The following is a 20494-nucleotide window of genomic DNA, read 5'->3' on the forward strand; positions in this document are numbered from 1 at the left end:
AAAGTCTAGAATGTGCCGTGTGACTTTCCTTGAAGGAAAGGGTTTTTCAACCATGGAAATAACAAAAAAATAACAGATGGGTTGAATGATCTGCTTCTGAGATTTCTAGAATCACAGAATGTTATAACTTGAGAGAATGTGGCTTATCCCTCTCATTTCATAAACGAGGAGCTAACGAGGAGGTCTTTCTGTGTCCATCATCACATCAGTGACCAGTGGCGTATACAGGCCAAAATATTTTTAGAAGAAGTAGGAAGTGGTGATGCAAAGCTTGATGTAAACTACCATAAAGAAGAAGAAGGCTCACGTTTGAGTGATTCTTTGAACTTGGGCAGTGATTCTTTGAACTTGTTACAGGTCTTGTCCACACTCAGGGGGATGGGAGTTAACCCGTGGATACCAAAAGGCAGGAATCCCAGAGTCATCTTAGAATTCTGCTTCCATAGCTGGTAGGGCTTAGTTTAAGCTCAGACTGACTTAAACAGAGAGTCCATGGCCCCCGAGTTCATGCTCTTAACCACTATGATCTTTCTCACTTGGAAGAAGGTAAACCCACTTAATAACTTTGCATAGAATTCAGAGTAAGATAATGCCCAGCAGTTTCATTCTGGGTGCTATGCGATAATTAATTTTCTTCACATCTCCACATTTAAAAAACCATAGCCACCTGCAGTTTTGTATTTCCAGGAATTTATTTCCAATGGTCGGTCACTCTAAAAACTGAGATTATTAAAGTTACTTCAGTTTGCTCATATTCTTCTGAGGCAGACAGAACCTTCAAGGTTTAGCTTTCAGGCAGGAGTTTTTAAAAAAATAAAATAAAATAAATAAATAAATAAATAAATAACCTGAGCCTGGCCAGGATGGCTCAGTGGTTGAGCTGGACCCATGAACCAGGAGATCATGGTTCGATTCCCTGTCAGGGCATATGCCAGGGTTGCAAGGTCAATCTGCAGTGGGGGGCATGCAGGAGGCAGCCAATCAGAGATTCTCTCTCATCATTGATGTTTCTATCTCTCTCTCCCTTTCTCTTCCTCTCTGAAATCAATAAAAATATAAAATTAAAAATACATAATAAAATAAAATTATTTAAAAAATAATCTCTGCTTTTTTGTTTTTGAGACAGATGAAGTGATTGAGAAGAAACACTGGACACCCTCATTTTGGAGTCAGGACGCCATGGACCAGCCATTTACTGTGAATTCTCTGGTAAGAAGCACCACCTGGTGTTTCACACATGGATGGAAAACCCCAAAAGGGGAACGGAAACAAACCAAATGTGAAATGAATCACAGTTACTTCGAGAAGTTTAGCACTTGTCATTTGTCATCCATCTGTGTGGTCCTCTCCTTTGAGGAAGTGACTAATAAAGCCATCTTTGCGAGAATTAAAAATAATTTTTTCCACATGATTGTGAAGTGCTGCTTTATCCGGTTAGGTTCTAGAAGTGTAGTCCTTTCTTCACACTATTTGAGAAGAATGCCAAAGCTGACTTTGCAGCAGGTCCATCTACCACTTCTTTGGGCCTCAGATAAAAAGTGGGGGCTTATCTTGTTTGGTAATGATCCAGGGAAGCATTTTAGAATTAACACCTAAGTATTGCTTTGGGATCTTGTGTAAATGTTTGCATTCTTGAAACTCTTGTTTCTCTCACTTTTCCACTTTCAGCCCAACATCGTGCACATTTTCTCTAGTTCCATCTTAGAGGAAGCGTGTGCAGGAGAAGAAATAACAGGGGCCTTGAGATCATATTGGCTTATTCTGTGTCCCAGATCAGTCTTCAAGTGTGAGGATAGGCACAGTATATAACCCCCATGGCCCTGTTTTTGTACTCGGTGTCTTATGACAATTGGAAACAATATTTTTAATGTCCCCAGCCTATCTCGGGGGCTCTATAAGTGGAAGTTGTCATTACCTACCTTCCCTCTTAATGACCCTCCCAAGCCCACGCCCTGTAGCCGGGTGGGTAACCCTGAGAGCAGCAGTATATTGCATACCCTTTACACACAACGGGTCCAACTTTTGAGGAGTAAAGGAACATTAAAAATGCTGTTTCCAATTGTCATAAGGCACAGAGTACAAAACAGGGCTGTGGAGGTGCTATAATGTGCCTATATTCACAGTCAAGACTGATCTGGGAGACTGATAGGTCTTCTTTTCTCTTTTGCTCTAAGTTGAACTGGCTTCCCCACCCAGTCACAGGAGGGATAGCTAGAGGCCTCTAGGTTGGGCAGCCCAGGCTCTGAAACCATCCTTGGGGAGAAAGATACAGGGAGGAGGAAACACACCCTCATTACTGCAGGCCTCGTCAAAAGTGTGATAGAAGGTGCAAGAGGCATAACCTGTTTTGGACTTCATGTGGGCCTGAGAAACCCAGTTCTGTATGGCTCTCTGGTTATATATTAAACCTCTAGAAGTAAGAGTCATTCCAGGTCTCTAGGATTCTATCTGATATAAAATTACCACCCAGGTAGACCAGATAGCTTTGGAAAAACTCCAGGGATCTAATTCACTGCTCCTGGTCCCTGAAGACTGGATCAGTAATTCATGGGCCAGATTAAAACTATGTCTACCTTGATTTCTTTTTAAATTTTCTACAGATCTTAACCAAATGCTCTGCCCATACCGTAGTGAGACTTGCAGCCTACGCTCTGACAACCTGAGAGAGACTTGGGAAGCTCAATTTGTTCTGGGATAACTCCATTCTTGGGAGCATCAAGAACTGGTAGTGTGGTCTAAAGCAGTGCTTCTCAAACTGTCACATAAGTTAGGGTCTCTGGGAAACAGGTTACAACTCCTAGCCTATCTCCAGAGGCTTTGAGTCTGTGGAAGTGAGGTGGGGCCTATTAGGAATTTGCATTTTTGAGAAGCCTGGTGGATGCTGATGCTGCGGGCACGGGGAAGCACTGGCCTAAAGCAGGGGCCCGCAAACTGTGGTCGGAGGGCCCAATGCATCTGCTTGTCTTTGTCAGTAAAAATCTGGAACACAGCCAGGATCGTTGTGTCAAATACCGTGAGGTGTGGCTGCTTTCACACCAGCACAGCTGAATAGCTGGTGTGGGGACAGGATGGCCCGCAAAGCCTGAACTAGGTGCTGATGGCCTTTAACAGAAAACAGACAAACAAAAAATCGCTGACTTTTTTGCCTTTTGGAAGCACTTTCTCCCGAATCATTGAATTATTACCTTGCGTGTGTATATGTTGTGTTTTTCCAGATGTGTACGGATGTCTGTTTTTATTAATAAAATACAAATATATTCATATCCCTGACTTTTTTTTAGTAATGTTTTATTATTTTTTGCAGTCAGGGGTGAATTAGTGTAATTACTATTATGTGGTGGTCTGAGAGTCTTCTTACTGTTAAAAAAAAGGGGGAGGGAGGGGACAGGTGTCCATATGCAAGGAAAGGCTTCTCTGGGACTTACCTGTGGAGTTTTATAGACGCAGAGAGGCCCTGGAATCTCCTTATTAAACTATTATAGATATGTTCTTGGACAGAGCTGAATCCCCATCGCTGTATCTTGGAGACCCTTCGGAGTGGAAGGACACAAGCCCTCCCCTGGCAGAAATCCTTTTCTTGGTCTGCTTCCCGTGGCCCAGGATGGAAGTGCCCATGAAGAAAAAGAATCAGTGATATTTCACTTGAAATCACTTTCCACATTTGCATACCAGGAACTGCCACATAATTGTGCTCTAAAACCTACAAGAGATCTTCCCTCAAAAAAGAAAAAAAAAGTATATTCATTCTCAGAGATGTGCATCTTTTTGTGTGTGTAGATCACTCGTTGAAGCAAAAAAGACATTGCTTTCATCATCTTATCAAGTCTTATGAAAAGCTTTCCTTAGACATTGGCGTCAGGTATTTAGGACAGAAAATCACCCATCATTTCAGTCAGATTTGTTTCTTCTTATAATCAGAGGTTGAAATTTTGCTTTGCAGAAGAAGTTAGCTGCTATGCCCGACCACACGGACGTGTCCCTGAGCCCGGAGGAGCGGGTCCGAGCCCTCAGCAAGCTCGGCTGTAACATCACCATCAGCGAGGACATCACTCCGCGCCGCTACTTCCGATCCGGAGTAGAGATGGAGAGGATGGCATCCGTGTACCTGGAAGAAGGAAACCTGGAAAATGCCTTTGTTCTGTATAATAAGTTTATAACGTAAGTCTCTATATAATGAGAGAATTGGAAATGTATCGACGTGATATGTTGGTGAGACAGTTTGGATGCCGGGAATGTTTTCATGTTTAGATCAATTTTACAATCTCCAAAAACATGAAATATGTCGGTTTTTAAATGACCAAGTAAATGTCCTCAGGGGCATCCCCTATCATGTGGGAGGCATAGGAGAAGATCAGGGATGTGATGAGAATTATGAGATTCCCTCTCACTAGGCCAGCGTGGCAACCTGCATGCCCCTGCCTTTAATTTTACTCTTCCCAAGTAACATTTCTTATTTCATGCCATTTACCCCGGCAGGAATGCAAGCTTTATGAGAGCAGGAGCCACAGTGCAGGCAGCTCTCTCTACAGCCTCTGGAACATGCCATTCACTTTTTAAAAATTTGATTTGATAGATTGAGTCTGGGGGATGAGTTAGCAATGGTAAAAGGATATAATTATTCCAGGATAGAGTGTCCCAGTTTGACACTGTAATTATTAAAAACAATAACAACAAAAAGACAACCAACACAAACAATTTATTTAGCTGTGTAATAAGCTAAGTATAAAAGAATTTCCAAAATGTTGAGGGAAAGTGGCTATCTCAAAACAGCCAAGTGAAAATATCTTACTTCTCATTAGATATATATTGTTAGTAACTTATCCTAGTTTAAGACTGAACAGAAATGGGGTTTGGATTTTCTTTACCAATTTGCCAGTTTACTGGTTGGGAAGATCTATTATTTAATCTAAGCTGAAACCCTTATTTTTGTTTTAATTGAATGTCACTTGTTGATTAATTTCACTAGTTCAGTTGGGGACTTAACCTGAGAACATTTGAGAAGTCGATGGCTGGCAACCTTTGGTCCACCTGGCACCATCAATTGTTTCTAGAAGGTTAAACAATAACTACGAAATTGGAGGTTATCAATTGTCATCAATAGCACATTTTCCCAAAAAACTTTAATTCCCTAACTAGTACATATTACCAACTGGTAATATTTCATTTCACTTTCTGTTCAAATTTTGCACACATTTCTATGGAATTGAAGGTGTGGGAAGGGGAAAGGCCACTATACTCTCAATTACTAACTAATCAGAATATATTAATCCCACCCGGTCATTACACACGTGGTGATTGGTAATTCACTTACCTTCCCTGGGCCTCAATTCCTTATCTACAAATGACTTGAGGATGAATATCTTTGAGGTCTCTTCAACTCGAAATGTTTGTGACATATTCTATTTAAAAAGACCAAGGCAACTAACAATTTATGTTGCCTCTTAAAGCCTTAATTTTCTCACTTGAGAATTGAGAGTTAGGATACCATTCCAGGCTACCCTATAGGTGACATGACGAATTCATGCGTGCTTTGTAAACAGCAGAACATCAGTGATTATAAGTTAGCACCAATTAGCTGATCAAAATAGTATTTATAGCCTATCACAATCAATGAACAAATATTTATTGAGCACTTATTCTGAGCAGTACACTACTGTTCAGGCTGGGGAAACATTAGTAAGAAAACCCCATGGAAACAATATCTCATGGAAGCATTACTTTTAGTTTATTGGATCTGGAAGTGATGTACCTGGTTGGCTTTAAGAACTTGCCTTTACCTCTGCTGTCCCCGGATCCTCAAAATGGAACAAGAAAAATAATTTACCTCCTAATTAGTGCTTAATCCACTAGGGCAGTGATTGGCAAACTCATTAGTCAACAGAGCCAAATATCAACAGTACAACAATTGAAATTTTTCTTGAGAGCCAAATTTTTAAAACTTAAACTTCTTCTAATGCCACTTCTTCAAAATAGACTCACCCAGGCCGTGGTATTTTGTGGAAGAGCCACACTCAAGGGGCCAAAGAACCGCATGTGGCTCGAGAGCCTCAGTTTGCCAACCACGGCACTAGGGATTCTGGCTGTTATTTCTCTTGGTTACAAATTTTCAATTGAGAGTTTTTGATATATCCACCATGACACTACTGAATCACCACTGGCCTTTTGAGTGTTTTTTAATCATGAGAAGGGATCATATCAATCTTTCCAAACTCTTACATTTTTACGTGATACTCTGTGTTGCCAGCTTCATGCATAAGTATGATGGTGCTGTGGTGGGATTCAGTAGCCAGAACCTTGAGAGACACCAAGTGATTCCTGGTCTATTTAGGAATCATCCTGACCCTCTTAACCTCAGGGCTTAGTTTTCTGAGCTTAACACTCCCTTGAAGCCAAAATCATACTCAATGCCATTAGGCAGGTGAAATGAATATAGATTAAATAATACTTTACTTAGCGTGTCCTTTTGGAAAGGGAGGCTCATTCTCATAGTAAAACAATCATTCATCTTTTTCTGTCAGATAATGCTGAGACTTGCTTTCTCCTTCTCTAGCTTGTTTGTAGAAAAGCTTCCCAGCCATCGAGATTACCAGCAATGTGCAGTCCCTGAGAAGCAGGACATTATGAAGGTATTGTAGGGTCGATTCTCCCCTGTGGCATCAAATGTCCCACAAGTATCCATTACTGGTTCCCACCCCCTTCCTTTCCTCCTCTGTCTCATCCTCTTGAGAGTTGAAGCACAAAGATTCATTCCATTAGCCATGATGTTTCGATTTCTTCTTTGACCTTTAATCATCATTTCTGAGCCAGTGTGGGATGTCTAATTGGAACTGAAGTGGAGGGAAGGGGAAGAGAGGAAACAGAGCAAGAATGTGCTCAATCACTTTATGGAGTGAAGAAGAAATTATCTCACCATTTCTCCCAGAGTATGACAGAATGGCTATCTATTTCTCCATCCTTGAGTCATCTGGCTGGGTGTAATTATTCTATGCAGTCCCAAACCCCCAAACTTTGAAAGGCATTGAGTATTAAGGTGCTAGGGTTTAGGGGGGAGCCCAAAATATTCTCAAGGAAAAGGCAGATTGTTGAAATGTATTTATTCCTCATCAACATTTATAACATATATAGTTTCAAATATCTTTACCTGAGAAGTGAATCCTTTTAAAGTAACATTTAAAACATATTTTTCATATATTAGTCTTAAATAATTTGGGTTGCTTTTATATGAAGGAAGATAAACAATGTAGACAAAGCCAATCACAGCATGAAATGTTAAACAACTCTCCAAAGGTGTTTTACCATGTAGTGGAATAAAGGCTTTCTTACCAGTTACATAAAGCCTGATGCTGCCTATAAGCAGAACTCACATTTTGTCAAACAGTCATCACTATTTTAAAAATTTCCTATGCACACTTGCCTGAAGGGTCATTCATTTCCATGCCATTGTGTAGCGTTTGCCCTCAATTCTCTTGCTCATTCAACCTCAGAGGGTCCTGTTGGAAACAAAAGTCCCCCGGCTGCCAATGTGACTAATTTACTCTAATTTGGGGTTATTCTTGTTTTTGCTTGTAGGAAAAATTATTCAGAAGCATGTCTTTATGCTTGTTGGATGGATGGATGAATGGATGATGACAAAAAATTATGAGAACAGAAGTTTAGTGAAAGAGCCTGGAGATCTGAATTTCAGTGATAGGGGCCAAGCCTTTTAATTTCTCTAGGCCTTTGTTTCCTCATCTCTAAAGAGAGAGGTGGGGGGTGTGCTTGCACTATGCCAGGTTTCTCAGCTATTGAGAGTCACTGGGAAGTTGTTTGAGATCTAGATTCCCCAACCCTTTCCCTTCGAATAAAGATGTGGATTCAGTAAACCTGGGTTCAGGCCTGGGAATCTATGTTTTTATGGAGCATTCCTCAGTGCATTTTATAGTCTGTCAAACCTAAGAGCACTTATCTATCATGTTCTTCAGTATTCCTTCTGAATATGATGACATATCTTTACATACTGTGGAATGTGAAGTTGCAAACCCACTGCCTCAAAATGGGGCATCTACCCAAACAAAATGCAGCTAAGCATTGCAGAGGGGATCATTTCTCCCCTGCCCTACCGAGAAGTTACATTTTGGAGCCTAGAAAAGAGATCTCTTTTCCACCATCATCTTTGGTTACTTGTGTTTTGATTTCTGATTCACATTCCAGCTGTTTTTCTTTCTCAGCTGATGATCTGAAAGACTATACTGAAAACCCCACTAATCAATATGTGTATATATATATTTTTAAAAGAAACTGAAGGAGATTGCATTTCCAAGGACAGATGAATTGAAAAAGGACCTTTTAAAGAAATATAACGTAGAATACCAAGACCATATGCAAAGCAAAGTAAGTCCAATTGGTACATTTGTTTCATGCCTTTTCTGTGCAAATATATTTTTGAATTTCATTTTTATATGAGTTTTTTAGATGTCATTTACATTTTATTAAAAATTAAAGATGCAGTGATGTAACACCAATAAAAAATTCATGTTGATTTCCGGGTTAAGCACTTGCACCAAAGATGTGGTATTTTCATTTCCCTCCAACATCTAATAGTGATGCATTAGAAAATAGATTTCCTACAGAGATTTTAATAGAGCTTTTTGATCAACTCTTACCAATGTAACCTTGAGCCAGCTGCCTGCTCTTTGGTGATGAATGGAGCTAATAGGTGCTAGGAAGAACAAGTATGTGGTTTCTGATGTATCTAATTTGCAGACCTTGGAAATGTGAATTAGATTCTTACATACTGCAGTCAATACTTCACTGAGGTAGAATTATAATCGTATGGGTGAAATATAATCATATCATCAAGGGATGATGGCTTTTGGATTCTTATTAAATAAAGAGTAAAAATTATAATGAGACTGAAAGGCTTTGACAGAAGACATTGGCCAGTTTATAGGAGACCCAATTTGACAACATAAATTCTTTTCAGTTTTCTTACAAGGATTGTTTTGCCTTTTTTTGTTCATATATTTATGTGCTCTGGGAGTCATCACCTTTGCTGACTCCGACTTCAGTTAGTCTGAACACGGTCACAGAACTTTTCTACGTTCTTTGAGCATAGCCAGAGATGAGGTTTGAGTGATGTTTTTGATTAAGTGACAGAGAAAATGTTGAGATCAGAAGATTCCTGCAAGTGTGGATATTGATGACTTGATTGGATGTGAACTATGAAAGATAACACTGATTCTGGAGGCTCAGACAAAACAATAGCAAGGGAAAAAAAGCCCAGTTAAGTCTCCCTTCCATACTCAGCAATGCGTCTGATTGTCCACTCCAGATTTCCTTGGGAGAAACAGCCTCAGCAGCTGTTGCACGGTCTGACTTCACAGTCCCACGTGTATGACATGTAGAAATCTCCTTTATGCCTAGGAGAGATGGACAGATACACTGGTGAGCCCTGGCTACAGATAGCACCAGTGTCACCTGGGAGCAGTTAGAAATGCAGAATCTTCAGCCCCACCCAAGCAACACTAAATCAGAATCTGCCCTGTAACAACTATATGGTTTCTATGTGTGGCTGTAAGCTGTGCCCTCCCCATCCAACCCCCTCCACCCCCAACTACCTCACAGTAGCTCCCAAAGTCTAATTCACAGTTATTTGTTGAACTTCTTCTTTTTAAAAATTATATTCTTACCTAATAGTAGCTGGATATTTTTGATAAGATGGGAACTTGGGAATTTCATGTTAAACAAAAGTGCAGGTTTGTTGTACTAGAGATGATTGGACCACATTTTGAGAAATGTTTCTTATTGACTCCCCTTCTCTGTAAAGTTCCAACAGTAGGAGTTCTGGAGTCACATGCAAAGGGTCCCAGAGCAGCCTGTCCCACAGAACGGCCTGCAATGACAGGAGTTGCTCTCTGGAACTTGCTGATGGGGGAGACACTAGCCACATGGTACTCAATTTCTAGCAGGACTGAGGAATTGAATTTCTAATTTCATTTCATTTCATTTTAATATATTTAAACTAGAGGCCTGGTGCACAAAATCTGTGCACAGTGGTGGTGGTGGTGGAGGGGGGAGTCCCCTCAGCCCAGCCTGCACCCTCTTCAATCCAGGACATTCCTCTCACAATCTTCGACCGCTGGCTCCTAACCACTCACCTGCCTGCCTACCTGGTCACCCCTAAGTGCCCCCCCCCATAAGTCTGGTCACCCCTAACTGCTCCCCCTACTGGCCTGATCACCCCTAAGTGCCTCTACCTGCCAGCCTGAGTGCTCCCTATTACCCCCCCCCCCTCCACTAGCCTGGTCGCTCAATGCAGCCTACTGCTCAGTCATTTGGTTGCCCCTCACTGCCTCCCCTGCCAGCCTGATCACCCCAGGAAGCCTGCTTGGTTATTCATTCGGCTGCATTGGTCACTTAGGCTTTTATATAGATATATTGAAATAGCAACCTAGGGCTGGTGGCTACTATGTCAGCCACTGCAGTATGGGGTGATATAACCACTTCTGAGATACTCTGTTCCTCAGGGTTTGGTGAGTCAGGCTGAGCAAAGCATCCTGACCTTGATTTTCTAACATTTAAAAGCACAGGGGAATGGAGGGATGTGGACTGTCATGGCCTGTCTCTGGTAAAATATGAACGGATTTATAACGGCTGCCCGCATCAGGTTAAGGGCCTTTGGCTGTGACCTTATATATTTTCCTCACTGTCACACGAGTGTCCCTACGGGCAGATGGCAGTCTCTCACTGCGGCTCTGTCTGCCGGAAGATTGAATGTCTAATCCCAGTGTGATGTTCTTGCCTTGGAAACTAACCTTTTTTTTTTTTTGCTCTGGCAACCACATATTTTTTTAGAACAAATATAAAGCCGAAGTTCTCAAAAAACTGGAACATCAGCGACTGATAGAGGCCGAAAGGAAGCGGGTCGCTCAGATGCGCCAGCAGCAGCTGGAAACGGAGCAGTTTCTGTTTTTTGAAGATCAACTCAAGAAGCAGGAATTAGCCCGAGGTCAGATGCGAAGCCAGGAAACCCTGGCGCTGTCGGAGCAGATTGACGGCAGCGCCTTGTCCTGCTTTCCCAAACACCAGAACAATTCACTGCTGAACGTATTTGCCGACCAAGCGAATAAAAGTGATGCTACCAATTACACTAGCCACTCTCCTCCGGTCAACAGGGCCTTAAAGCCAGCTGCTACCCTCAGTGCGGTTCAGAGTAAGTGTGCGATGGGCCCCTGCAAGACATTGAATCTCTCCTAATGGGACCGTATTTCTCATCTGGGAGGGCCCTCATTTCCTCATCAATCGTGGTAGGACCCCCTCCATCATATGTACGCATAGACAGAGCTAATCCTCTGTACCATGTGACTTGTACTCTATGGAACCTGGAAATTCAGGATCTGCCCCTGCAAGAGCAGAGACTGAGATACACGGGACTACTATATTCGGTCATGGTACAGAGAGTCAGAGAGTTTAAAAGAGAAGAATTCCAAGCATTATTTTTTTTTTTCTTTCATGTATTTTATCAAAAAAACACATGAATCTTAAACACTGTATGCTGGGGGTGAAAGCTGTTGAGAAACTTGTTTGTCCAGAACTTTGCTTGGCAGTTTGAATTTAAATGGATAGCATTGCCCTGGGCCTCCAGATGGCTTATGGGTTTCTGCCAACAGTGAGTGCTGCTGGGGCTGCCATGTCTGTCCTGGCAAGTTCTCAGAAGCAAATGGGGAGTTCTTCCTGGCAGACACTGTCAGATGGAGTTTGTGTTTCTATTTATTTTTTAAAAGTAGATGACCAGTTTATACATTGAGCTGCTGCTTGTCATTGTTGAAAACACCATCTTTTTACTTACCACCAACTTTCCTAAAGATATAAGAGTATTCACCCTGTGTTTTCTAGGATGCAAGGTGTCCTCTGTGTGGCCTGTGATGTCACAGTACATTGGCTCTGAGCCAGAACAGAACTCGTGCTTCCATGCACATAGTTGATCGGGGGCATGAAAAGTAAAAGTGCTTGTCCTTTGCCACCTCTTTGTAAGTTTAGGTCGTTTTACCTTCCTTCTAGTCACTGTTTACTTTTAAGCGTTTTAAACTAACACATGGAAAGTGGAGCATCGGTCATGTAATTTTTGATATTTATATTTATTTGCAGTCACTCACCAAAAACTGTTTTGAAGGATGGGATGTAAGATTTGGTGTGTGTTTTGTTTGTTTGTTTGTTTGTTTGTTTTTTAACTTATCTCCCTTTTCTGTTTCTCAGATTTAGTGGTTGATGGACTACGGTGTGTAGTTTTACCGAGAGATCTTTGCCACAGATTTCTGCTGCTGGCAGAATCCAACACAGTGAGAGGAATAGAAACCTGTGGAATTCTCTGCGGAAAACTGGTATGGCCTTTGTTTCACGTCTCTGCCCTAGAAACTTCCCCAAGCACTTATGTTCTCATGATCAGCAGAGTAGAGTGTAGTAGCATTCTAGAAGTTGCAAATATTACTAACTTTTCAGAGATGAATGTCATAAAACTGCTATCATTATTCATGAACTATCCTTCTAAAACATGGATGGCAGAAGTTCAGGTCTTTGGATTTTCAAAACCACCCAATCTTCAAAGACAAATTTTCATTGCCATTGTTAGTTTCCCACACATTTATATAATTAACGCTGCCTGCTTTTATCCGTGGGAGGTATCGTCTTGCCACAGCTTTTTCAACTAGGGTTTTGTGGTTCCCGTTAAGGCAACAGTTTCAACAAATGAAATCCTATGGCACAGGCCCTATTTAAGTATGGAAGATTTTATCTGAAGTATGTGATGAAAGACAATGTCAACGTAGAAGGAAAGAAAAGAGAGAAGATGAAATTAATTTCTTGCAAGAAAGATGAATAGTGTTTCTTTTGGGACTGGCCTTTCACAGTCTCCTTGGGTATAAGTTTCTATGTCTGGGTCCAGGAACATTTTCAGCCCTAAACATTCAGCTTAAGAACTGTTGTTCAATGGAATGCATACTATGTTCTATTCTCCAGTACACATTCTCCTACAGTATTCCAGTGTGTCATCCTCCTTTTCCTCTAAGACACATGTGTCAAACACAAGGCCCACGGGCCAAATCCGTCCTGCCAGGCCTTGCAATGTGGCCCGCACCGCGCTGTCATTACTGCACTCCGCTGCGTTTCCATCACAATGACAGTTTATGACTGTTCAGTAAACCATTCGGCCCGTGATTTAGGCTGGATTTTAGATTTGGGCCCCTTCTCTGATTGAGTTCGACACCCCTACAAGAGAAAGGAAGCACAGATGGCAAGCACAGCAGAATGACCTGCCATCTTGGTCACCTTATTTGCCCTTCAGGAGGCAATGCTTCCTCCCAGGACCATATGTTGGTCCTTTTAAGTTTCCTTCCTTCTTTCCTTCCTTCCTTCCTTCCTTCCTTCCTTCCTTCCTTCCTTCCTTCCTTCCTTCCTTCCTTCCTTCTTTCATCAGACAAAGATGTGCCAGACACTGTGCTAGGTGTTGGCATTCAGTAGCCTACAAGAGCCACAGTCCTTGCCACATGACGCATGCAAAGATGAGACAGATGACTAATTAGAAATGGGGCTGGGTTCTCTCAGTGGAAGTGCAGGGTCAAGGGAATGTGTAACTAGGAAACTGGCCTTGTCTGGGAGGGTCTAAGAAGTGATGCTTACCCCAAGCCTGAAGAAGACATAAAATGAGCCTTGGATGGGAGACTAAGATGGAGGGAAGAGCTACAGTGAAGGCTGGAGGAAGAGTGGACCATTTGCAGGGAGCCCTAAGACTAGAGAGAAGTCTATGGCTTCCAAGTGCAAAGAAGGAGTGCTGTGGAGGGATGGACAGCCATACACACTAACAGCTCTTACTGCAGTTCCTGCCACCGCTTTACAACCCTCTTCCTTGCAACTCTCTTATCTTGTACCTGAGGCGGGTGATTTATTTTAACTTTCTCTTGATCTAATTGCAAATCCAAAAGATTACCTAATTATGGAAAATCTCAATGAATCTCCCAATGGTAGAAGAAAATTGTAAGGAAGTGAAATCCAATATAATTAAAATAAAACCAAGACCATCAACCTCAGAAAGCCTTAGAAATGGCCTCTAGTAACACCATAAAGGAATGGAACTAGTATTTCCCCTCCAAACAAACCCACTATTATTTTGTTCTGATTTTTCCATTATAGATGTAATATATCCAAACATTATTTATTAACTAAATTGCCATAGACCAGCCTAAGATGCTAATACCAATTTATGGTACATTTTCTGTTGTGAAAATGGCTTTCACGCTCCAAACTGCTAACTCACATTTTGGGCTATATAATTCATTTCCTAGTTCAGTACCTGTACTTTGTTTTTGAATTGTGATTGGGGGAGGGGTGGGGAGTGGAGAGGATGATGCAAGTTGTGGGGCAGAAAATTCAGAAATTATATGAATTTTTTTCTGCTAGTTGTTTTCTTCTTGTTCCTCTGTCAGTAGATGATATCTTTCTGCTAATTGTTTTTCAGACGCACAACGAATTTACCATCACCCATATCATCGTGCCAAAGCAGTCTGCAGGCCCAGACTACTGCGACGTGGAGAATGTGGAGGAATTGTTCAGTGTTCAGGATCAACACGACCTCCTCACTCTAGGATGGATCCATGTACGTTTGCCCTTTGGGGCTCAAGTGTGTGTGTGTGTGTGGTGATGGTGTTATTTTCCTCCTTGAGGAAATTCATCTTATTTTAAATAGTCCCTACCTTTTCATTATTTTTCAAGTCCAATAAATGGCATCACAGCAAAGCATTTTCTTCAATGTTAAGTCTAAATCCGTCAAATCTGAATCTGACAAGGGTTATAGTTTGCTTTTTCTTACTTTTTTCTGTGATTTCCAGGTTAAAAGAGGAAGGGTACTTTTGGAAATCAGTGACTTGTTTCGCTGATTTTTACAGAGTAGAATGGATGCCTAGTGAGCTTTGTAACCAATTTGTCTAGACAATTATTAATGTTCCCTTTTCCTTTAAGGACATGTTGGAAAATGTTTCTTTAAAACAGGTTTTTGTACATATTAAGTAGGAACCATGTATTCCACTGTACCTCCCCTGTTGGCCAATGATGTATAAACTATAAAAAGCCATGGGTTAGGGCCTCAACGATGGGGCTGAAAATATTAGGTCCTACCACCCACCAGGCCATCGCAGGAATAGTTTTAGGAATTAAAAGACATGTGTTTAAATTTCAGCTCTGCTAAGAGTTCATTATAGTATAGGGACGTTGGCAGGTTACTTCAGCAATCTGAGTATCAGCTTTTCCATCCATGAAACAGGGATCAGAATAACTGACTTAAGATGATGGTGAGTGTTAGTTGAGATAATGTCAGGGAATTCCTTAGCACATTTTTCTAGGGACTCAGAAAATTGCAGTTGGTTTTGGTGCTAATACTCTACTTTTCTATCCTTAGTGTAATTTCTCTGAGGATTTTTTCATTCAGTCTCACACATCTGGGCCTGGGGTAGGGACAAGTCATCCCACCGTTAAGGGGTACTGGCCAAGCTTTCCAGGGCACATCCTGGGGACCTTCAAGAACCCCTGACGAATGATTTCCATAGAATGGAGGCCTAGTGAGATTTTTTTTAACTAATTTGTCTAGTCAATCATTCTGATAGTCAGACTGAGAATTCAGTCTCAGCTCCACCTGTAAATTTCCAGGTGCCTTTGGTCAGGACTCCTAACCTCCTTGCTTCCAGCTTCCCTCACGGGCCAAGTGGGGCTAATGTAAACCTTCTCTCCCTCACCAGATTTGTGTGAGCTGTAAGCAAGATGCCAGGTTTGAAAGCCTTGTGAAAAGCATAAACTGCCTCTCAAATACAAGTGATTATTTATAATGAAGAGTTTGCAAAACATTCCATATGTCTATTTGTTTTACTTAACAGTAAGTAATGTGCCTTACTGTTTGCTTAGAAATTGCTGAATTTTATTTTTTTATTTTTTTATTTTTTTAAATTGCTGAATTTTAAAAGCATTATTTAGTTTAATGTGATTTTCTGTTAACAAGAATGTATTTTAAAGCAAAAAAAAATGTAGCAAATAAATTGTAACATGAATTTAGAAAAAATGACAGTCCATTCAATTTACTTAACATCGAAAAGTCAATGGTAGTTTCCCTAATTAGAAATCAGAGTTTTTCCCTTATGTCCTATGTATCTAATGTATGCAATAATGAAATTGGGTCATTCACATAATGGATTTGGCATAATTCTAGAATTCCAGGATTTTGCTTTTTGTTTAGTTCATTATACCAAACTGTTACGGTTCAGTGAAAACACTAAAATGCTGTATGTCTAAACTTCAGTGATTGTAATGACTTTTTGTGAAGATTTTTATTGGCACAATAATAGGAACAAATTCTCCTGCTAACTTTTTTTCCCAGATATAAATTAGTCACAGAAAAGAAGGGCTGAATTGGAATCAGATCTGGAGTTGAGATTAGATTTCTCAGCTTCATGAGCTCTATGACCTTCATGTGTTATGCACTCTTGTGCTTAGCTCGGTTTCCTCACCTGTGAAATGGGGATAATAATAGCACTTCTCTCATCTTGTAAGAATTAAATGAGATCATTCATGGAAAGTCATTCATTCAATTGCAATAAGTGGCATCTGCTGCTATTGTAATTGTCATCATCATTCTTTTTTTCCATAAAGGAGGTGGCAGAGGGAAGCACCATTCTCCTAGGAGACAGTTGTCATCAAGGAGTAGAAGTGATTCCTCCTGGCAGCAGCAAAAGGCTCAGGATGCCTTGTGTGCATTCAGTCTGGAACGAAAGGGACAGGCGGAGTGACTGGTCTGCTTGACAGCCTGTTCTCTGACTCCAGAGAGAAACCTAGAGTTCCTCTGAACACATCTTACTGTCTCACCGAGGCGAGGCATAGACGGCTCTCTGTATCAAAAGAAGGTTTTCACTGAGACCAGTAACAGGAAATCAGGCCCTCCCACCCACGCCTTCACTAAAGATTTGGGTTTTTTAAAATTAGGCAATTTTCATTCCTCAGTTGAGCTCGGTCTTTGCAGACCGAGAGTTACTTTTTTCTTTGCAGAACATGTATCTTTCAGTAAATCGATGTAAATGGATTTTTATCTTTATTCTAGTAAATAAAGCAGAAAGGAATTTTTAAATCTTACATCTCTTGAACAAGCTATTGTTCTACATAATGGCATGAAGCTGTTCTAGGAGCCCATGCCCGTTCGTTATGACAACATTAAATGAACACCAGTGAATGGTTTTGACTCCTTCCTATGGGTTAAGCACTGTGCTAAACATTCCACATGGATTGTCTCATTTACTTTTCACAATCCCATGAAGAAAAGATTACCCTTACGTTAGAGTCGAGGAAATGGGCGTGGGGAAGTTAAGGAACCTTCGAGGTGCCCTGCAGCTAGTGGAGGGGGCCAGACCCAGGCAGTGCATGCCGAGGACCTGGTTTCATGATGTAAATGGTCACATTTCTTTTCTGAGGGTAATTGGGTTGACAGTGAATTTTAAAGTCATTGTGGCTGCGTGTGTTTTTCATATCTAAGAATGAACCTCTGATTTGTCTCTCATAAATACATGTGTATATAAGCCCCAAATCGGGAAGATAATTCCTTTTTAACCTCTTCCTTCTGGTCATGTGCATATTGATTGGCTGTGCAAGGTGAGTCCCAAACACCTTGAACAACCTGAAGAGTTCCGTTCTCCCATTGGTAGGGAATGGCGATCCACAGATGGTAACAGCAGCATGTGGGGAGCTTCCTGAAAACTTTCCTTTTTTGTTCAGGGTTTTGTATAAAGTACCTCTGGGTTTCCAGTGACAGCTCTGCTCCTGACCAGCTGTGTGACCACAGGTAGGTTACGTAAAGGAGCCTCAGGGTCCCTGTATGGAAAATGGAGATAATAACGGAGCTATCTCCTTAGATGAGTTGTAATGATTCGTTTCCAGTTCTGTCTTTTCCAATAAGCAGAAAGGACATGGACACTCCCAAGAAACTCTCCTCAAAGTCATAGTTATTCCAAAGATGCAAAAAGGGAAGGTGTATGTCAGCACACACTTTAACATTTTTCTATGTGATTAATCATGGTAAGAAATAAATAGCAAATAACTAGCGTTTTCTCTTTGAATTGCCTGTGGCCTTGGCTGAGACCCGGCTACCCCTGATAAGATTGTCCTCTTCTCTTTTCGTAGACACATCCGACCCAGACTGCATTCTTGTCCAGTGTGGATCTTCACACTCACTGTTCCTACCAGCTCATGTTGCCAGAGGCGATTGCCATTGTGTGTTCACCAAAGCATAACGAGTAAGTGGCTGAGTAAGTGCAGGTGGAGGGGCTCTGGTGAGGCTGTGACCGGGGCTGCTGGATCCAAGCGTGTACCCTCCAAAAGGCAGGCACACCATGCCTTCGGAGGGGTGGGAAAGATTGGTGGCAATCAGTTCTCATGTACCTGTAGCTCTGCAGTCTTGTTTATCAAGGTCCTTTTCAGTGGGGGAATCACTGGTTCTTTCTCCAGTACCATGACCTTGAAGTGGGTAACTTGGATGTTATTCTTCCAGTTTATCATTGGAGATGTTAGTTCCACTGTATTATTTCCTGTGGTAGGAAAATTTCCAGCCTTTGTTTAATTACCTCCAAACCCTTTCTAGGTTTGGGAGATGATTCTTATTGTAGAGTAATTATAAGTACAGGGCCCATGTAAAGTTATATAGGAATCCAGTCAGCACCCTCAAAAGGATGCCTGACCATCCTGAACCTGGGCCTCTTGGTCCTTGACACCTGCCCATCACAGGTCGATGTGAGTAGGAAACTCAAGGTGATGGTCTGTGTAAAGGGCTTAGCATGGTGCCTGGCACCCCAGCCAGCACTCCATAAAAACTTGCTTTTGCTATCACCATTACTGCTTTTGTTAAAACAATTAGAAAGATCTGCCACCTGCAGTTTCCTCCAGGAGGCCTCACTTTTCCTCTGGGTCTCCCCAGCAGGTCAGCTGCCTCTTGGTGACAATCTTGCAGGTGGTTGGAGTTAGCACTGGCCCCTCCAGTGTTTCTGGGCCAGTCATCCTAAGATGGATTAAAAAAATCACTGAGGAATTCCCAGTTGGCGGTGCCTTCCTCCTTCCTATTTGAGGAATATGTTTGTGCCATTCAAATAAAGCACCAGGAAAGCCCAAACTATCCTTAATTTTGTGCCTTTCCTTCACCCTGAAACTCAGCACGGGCGTCTTCAGGCTCACCAGTGCCGGCATGCTCGAGGTCTCCACCTGCAAGAAGAAGGGCTTTCATCCGCACACCAAGGAGCCAAGGCTGTTCAGTGTGAGTAGACCCTGTTGGATACTTAATTTTAAAAAATATGTTTTTATTGATTTCAGAGAGGAAGGGAGAGAAAGAGAAACAGAGAGAGAGAGAGAAACATCAATGATGAGAGAGAATCATTGATCACGTGCCTCCTGCATGCCCCACACTGGGGATCGAGTCCACAACCTGGGCATGGGCCCTGACCAGGAATCGAACCATGACCTCCTGGTTCATAGGTCAAAGCTCAACCTCTAAACCATGCCGACCAGGCACAGATATTTACTTTTTTACCTCCTTACTTTTTTTTTTAAAAGCAGTATAATAGGGATAAAACATTGTAGTGCTTAGTTTGGAGTTTTCTTATCTAGAACATTAATTATTATTTGTAATTTGTCCTATTATTTTTTTTTACTGGCCCATGTCATCTTTCCATTTATGTAACTGTGTGACACTTAAAATACAGTTTTCTTCAGACTCCAAGTAAGCAAACAATTCTTAAATAAAACAATATTGAATGTCTCATGAATGATTTCCACATAATGTGGCTACATTAAATTTTTTTCATAGCGGTTCAAAGAAAACTTCTTAATTAGCATTGTGTAGTCTGAAAGAAACATTATATAACTACATCTTTTCTTTCTAACTGATTCCTTGGCGGTTCTCTGAGAAACATTAGTTTGAAGTTAGTATTTATTTTAAATAAAAATTACTTGGCAGCCTCTGTAAATATTTTCTTTTTGTTAAAAATGTTTACACATGATTACATTTGTTCTTATTGAAAATATTTTTTTAAAAAAATCAGGAACATTTTTAAATTAGAAAATTCACATTCCCTCCCCAAAATTTTGTTAAACATTATGATCTAAGGACATTTTTTCTTTCCTAGGTATGCAAACATGTGTTGGTAAAAGACATAAAAATAATCGTGCTGGATCTGAGGTGACCTGTTCTGAAAATTAGCAACGTCATCACCAGATACCTGGCCTGTGGACACGTGGTCCCTGGATTTTCTCAAGATGTTTCCAGAAGTGACTGATATTTTATATTTATACATTTTAGACCAGCAAGTTTGATATTTATTGCTCTTGTGCATTTTGAAGTTTTCTTTTTGGGTTGCTCTGTCTCAAGAGTGGTCACAATGATGTTAAATCAATACCCATTAATGGAGCCAACTACCATGACCAGATAATAAATTATGCTGCAAAC

General features: G+C 41.1%; 1 protein-coding gene across 4 annotated transcripts in view; it reads left to right on the plus strand.

Moving 5' to 3' along the window:
* The window catches only part of STAMBPL1 (STAM binding protein like 1), a 40250-nt gene extending 19756 nt beyond the window's left edge, over positions 1-20494 (plus strand). The window contains exons 2-11 of one of the 4 annotated variants that reach the window (XM_036438498.2): positions 1123-1209; positions 3941-4158; positions 6551-6626; positions 8275-8370; positions 10834-11191; positions 12235-12359; positions 14489-14626; positions 18184-18296; positions 19207-19306; positions 20175-20494. In XM_036438498.2, the coding sequence (XP_036294391.1) occupies positions 1180-1209; positions 3941-4158; positions 6551-6626; positions 8275-8370; positions 10834-11191; positions 12235-12359; positions 14489-14626; positions 18184-18296; positions 19207-19306; positions 20175-20231 (1311 nt within the window). In that variant the 5' untranslated portion in view covers positions 1123-1179 and the 3' untranslated portion in view covers positions 20232-20494. Of the gene's footprint in view, positions 1-1122; positions 1210-3940; positions 4159-6550; positions 6627-8274; positions 8371-10833; positions 11192-12234; positions 12360-14488; positions 14627-15761; positions 15896-18183; positions 18297-19206; positions 19307-20174 lie in introns of those variants that run through there. The other 3 variants (XM_036438497.2, XM_045581886.1, XM_036438500.2) reach the window with 3 other exon arrangements.

Source organism: Pipistrellus kuhlii, unplaced genomic scaffold, assembly GCF_014108245.1.
Source record: "Pipistrellus kuhlii isolate mPipKuh1 unplaced genomic scaffold, mPipKuh1.p scaffold_m20_p_15, whole genome shotgun sequence".
Classification (NCBI taxonomy): domain Eukaryota; kingdom Metazoa; phylum Chordata; class Mammalia; order Chiroptera; family Vespertilionidae; genus Pipistrellus; species Pipistrellus kuhlii.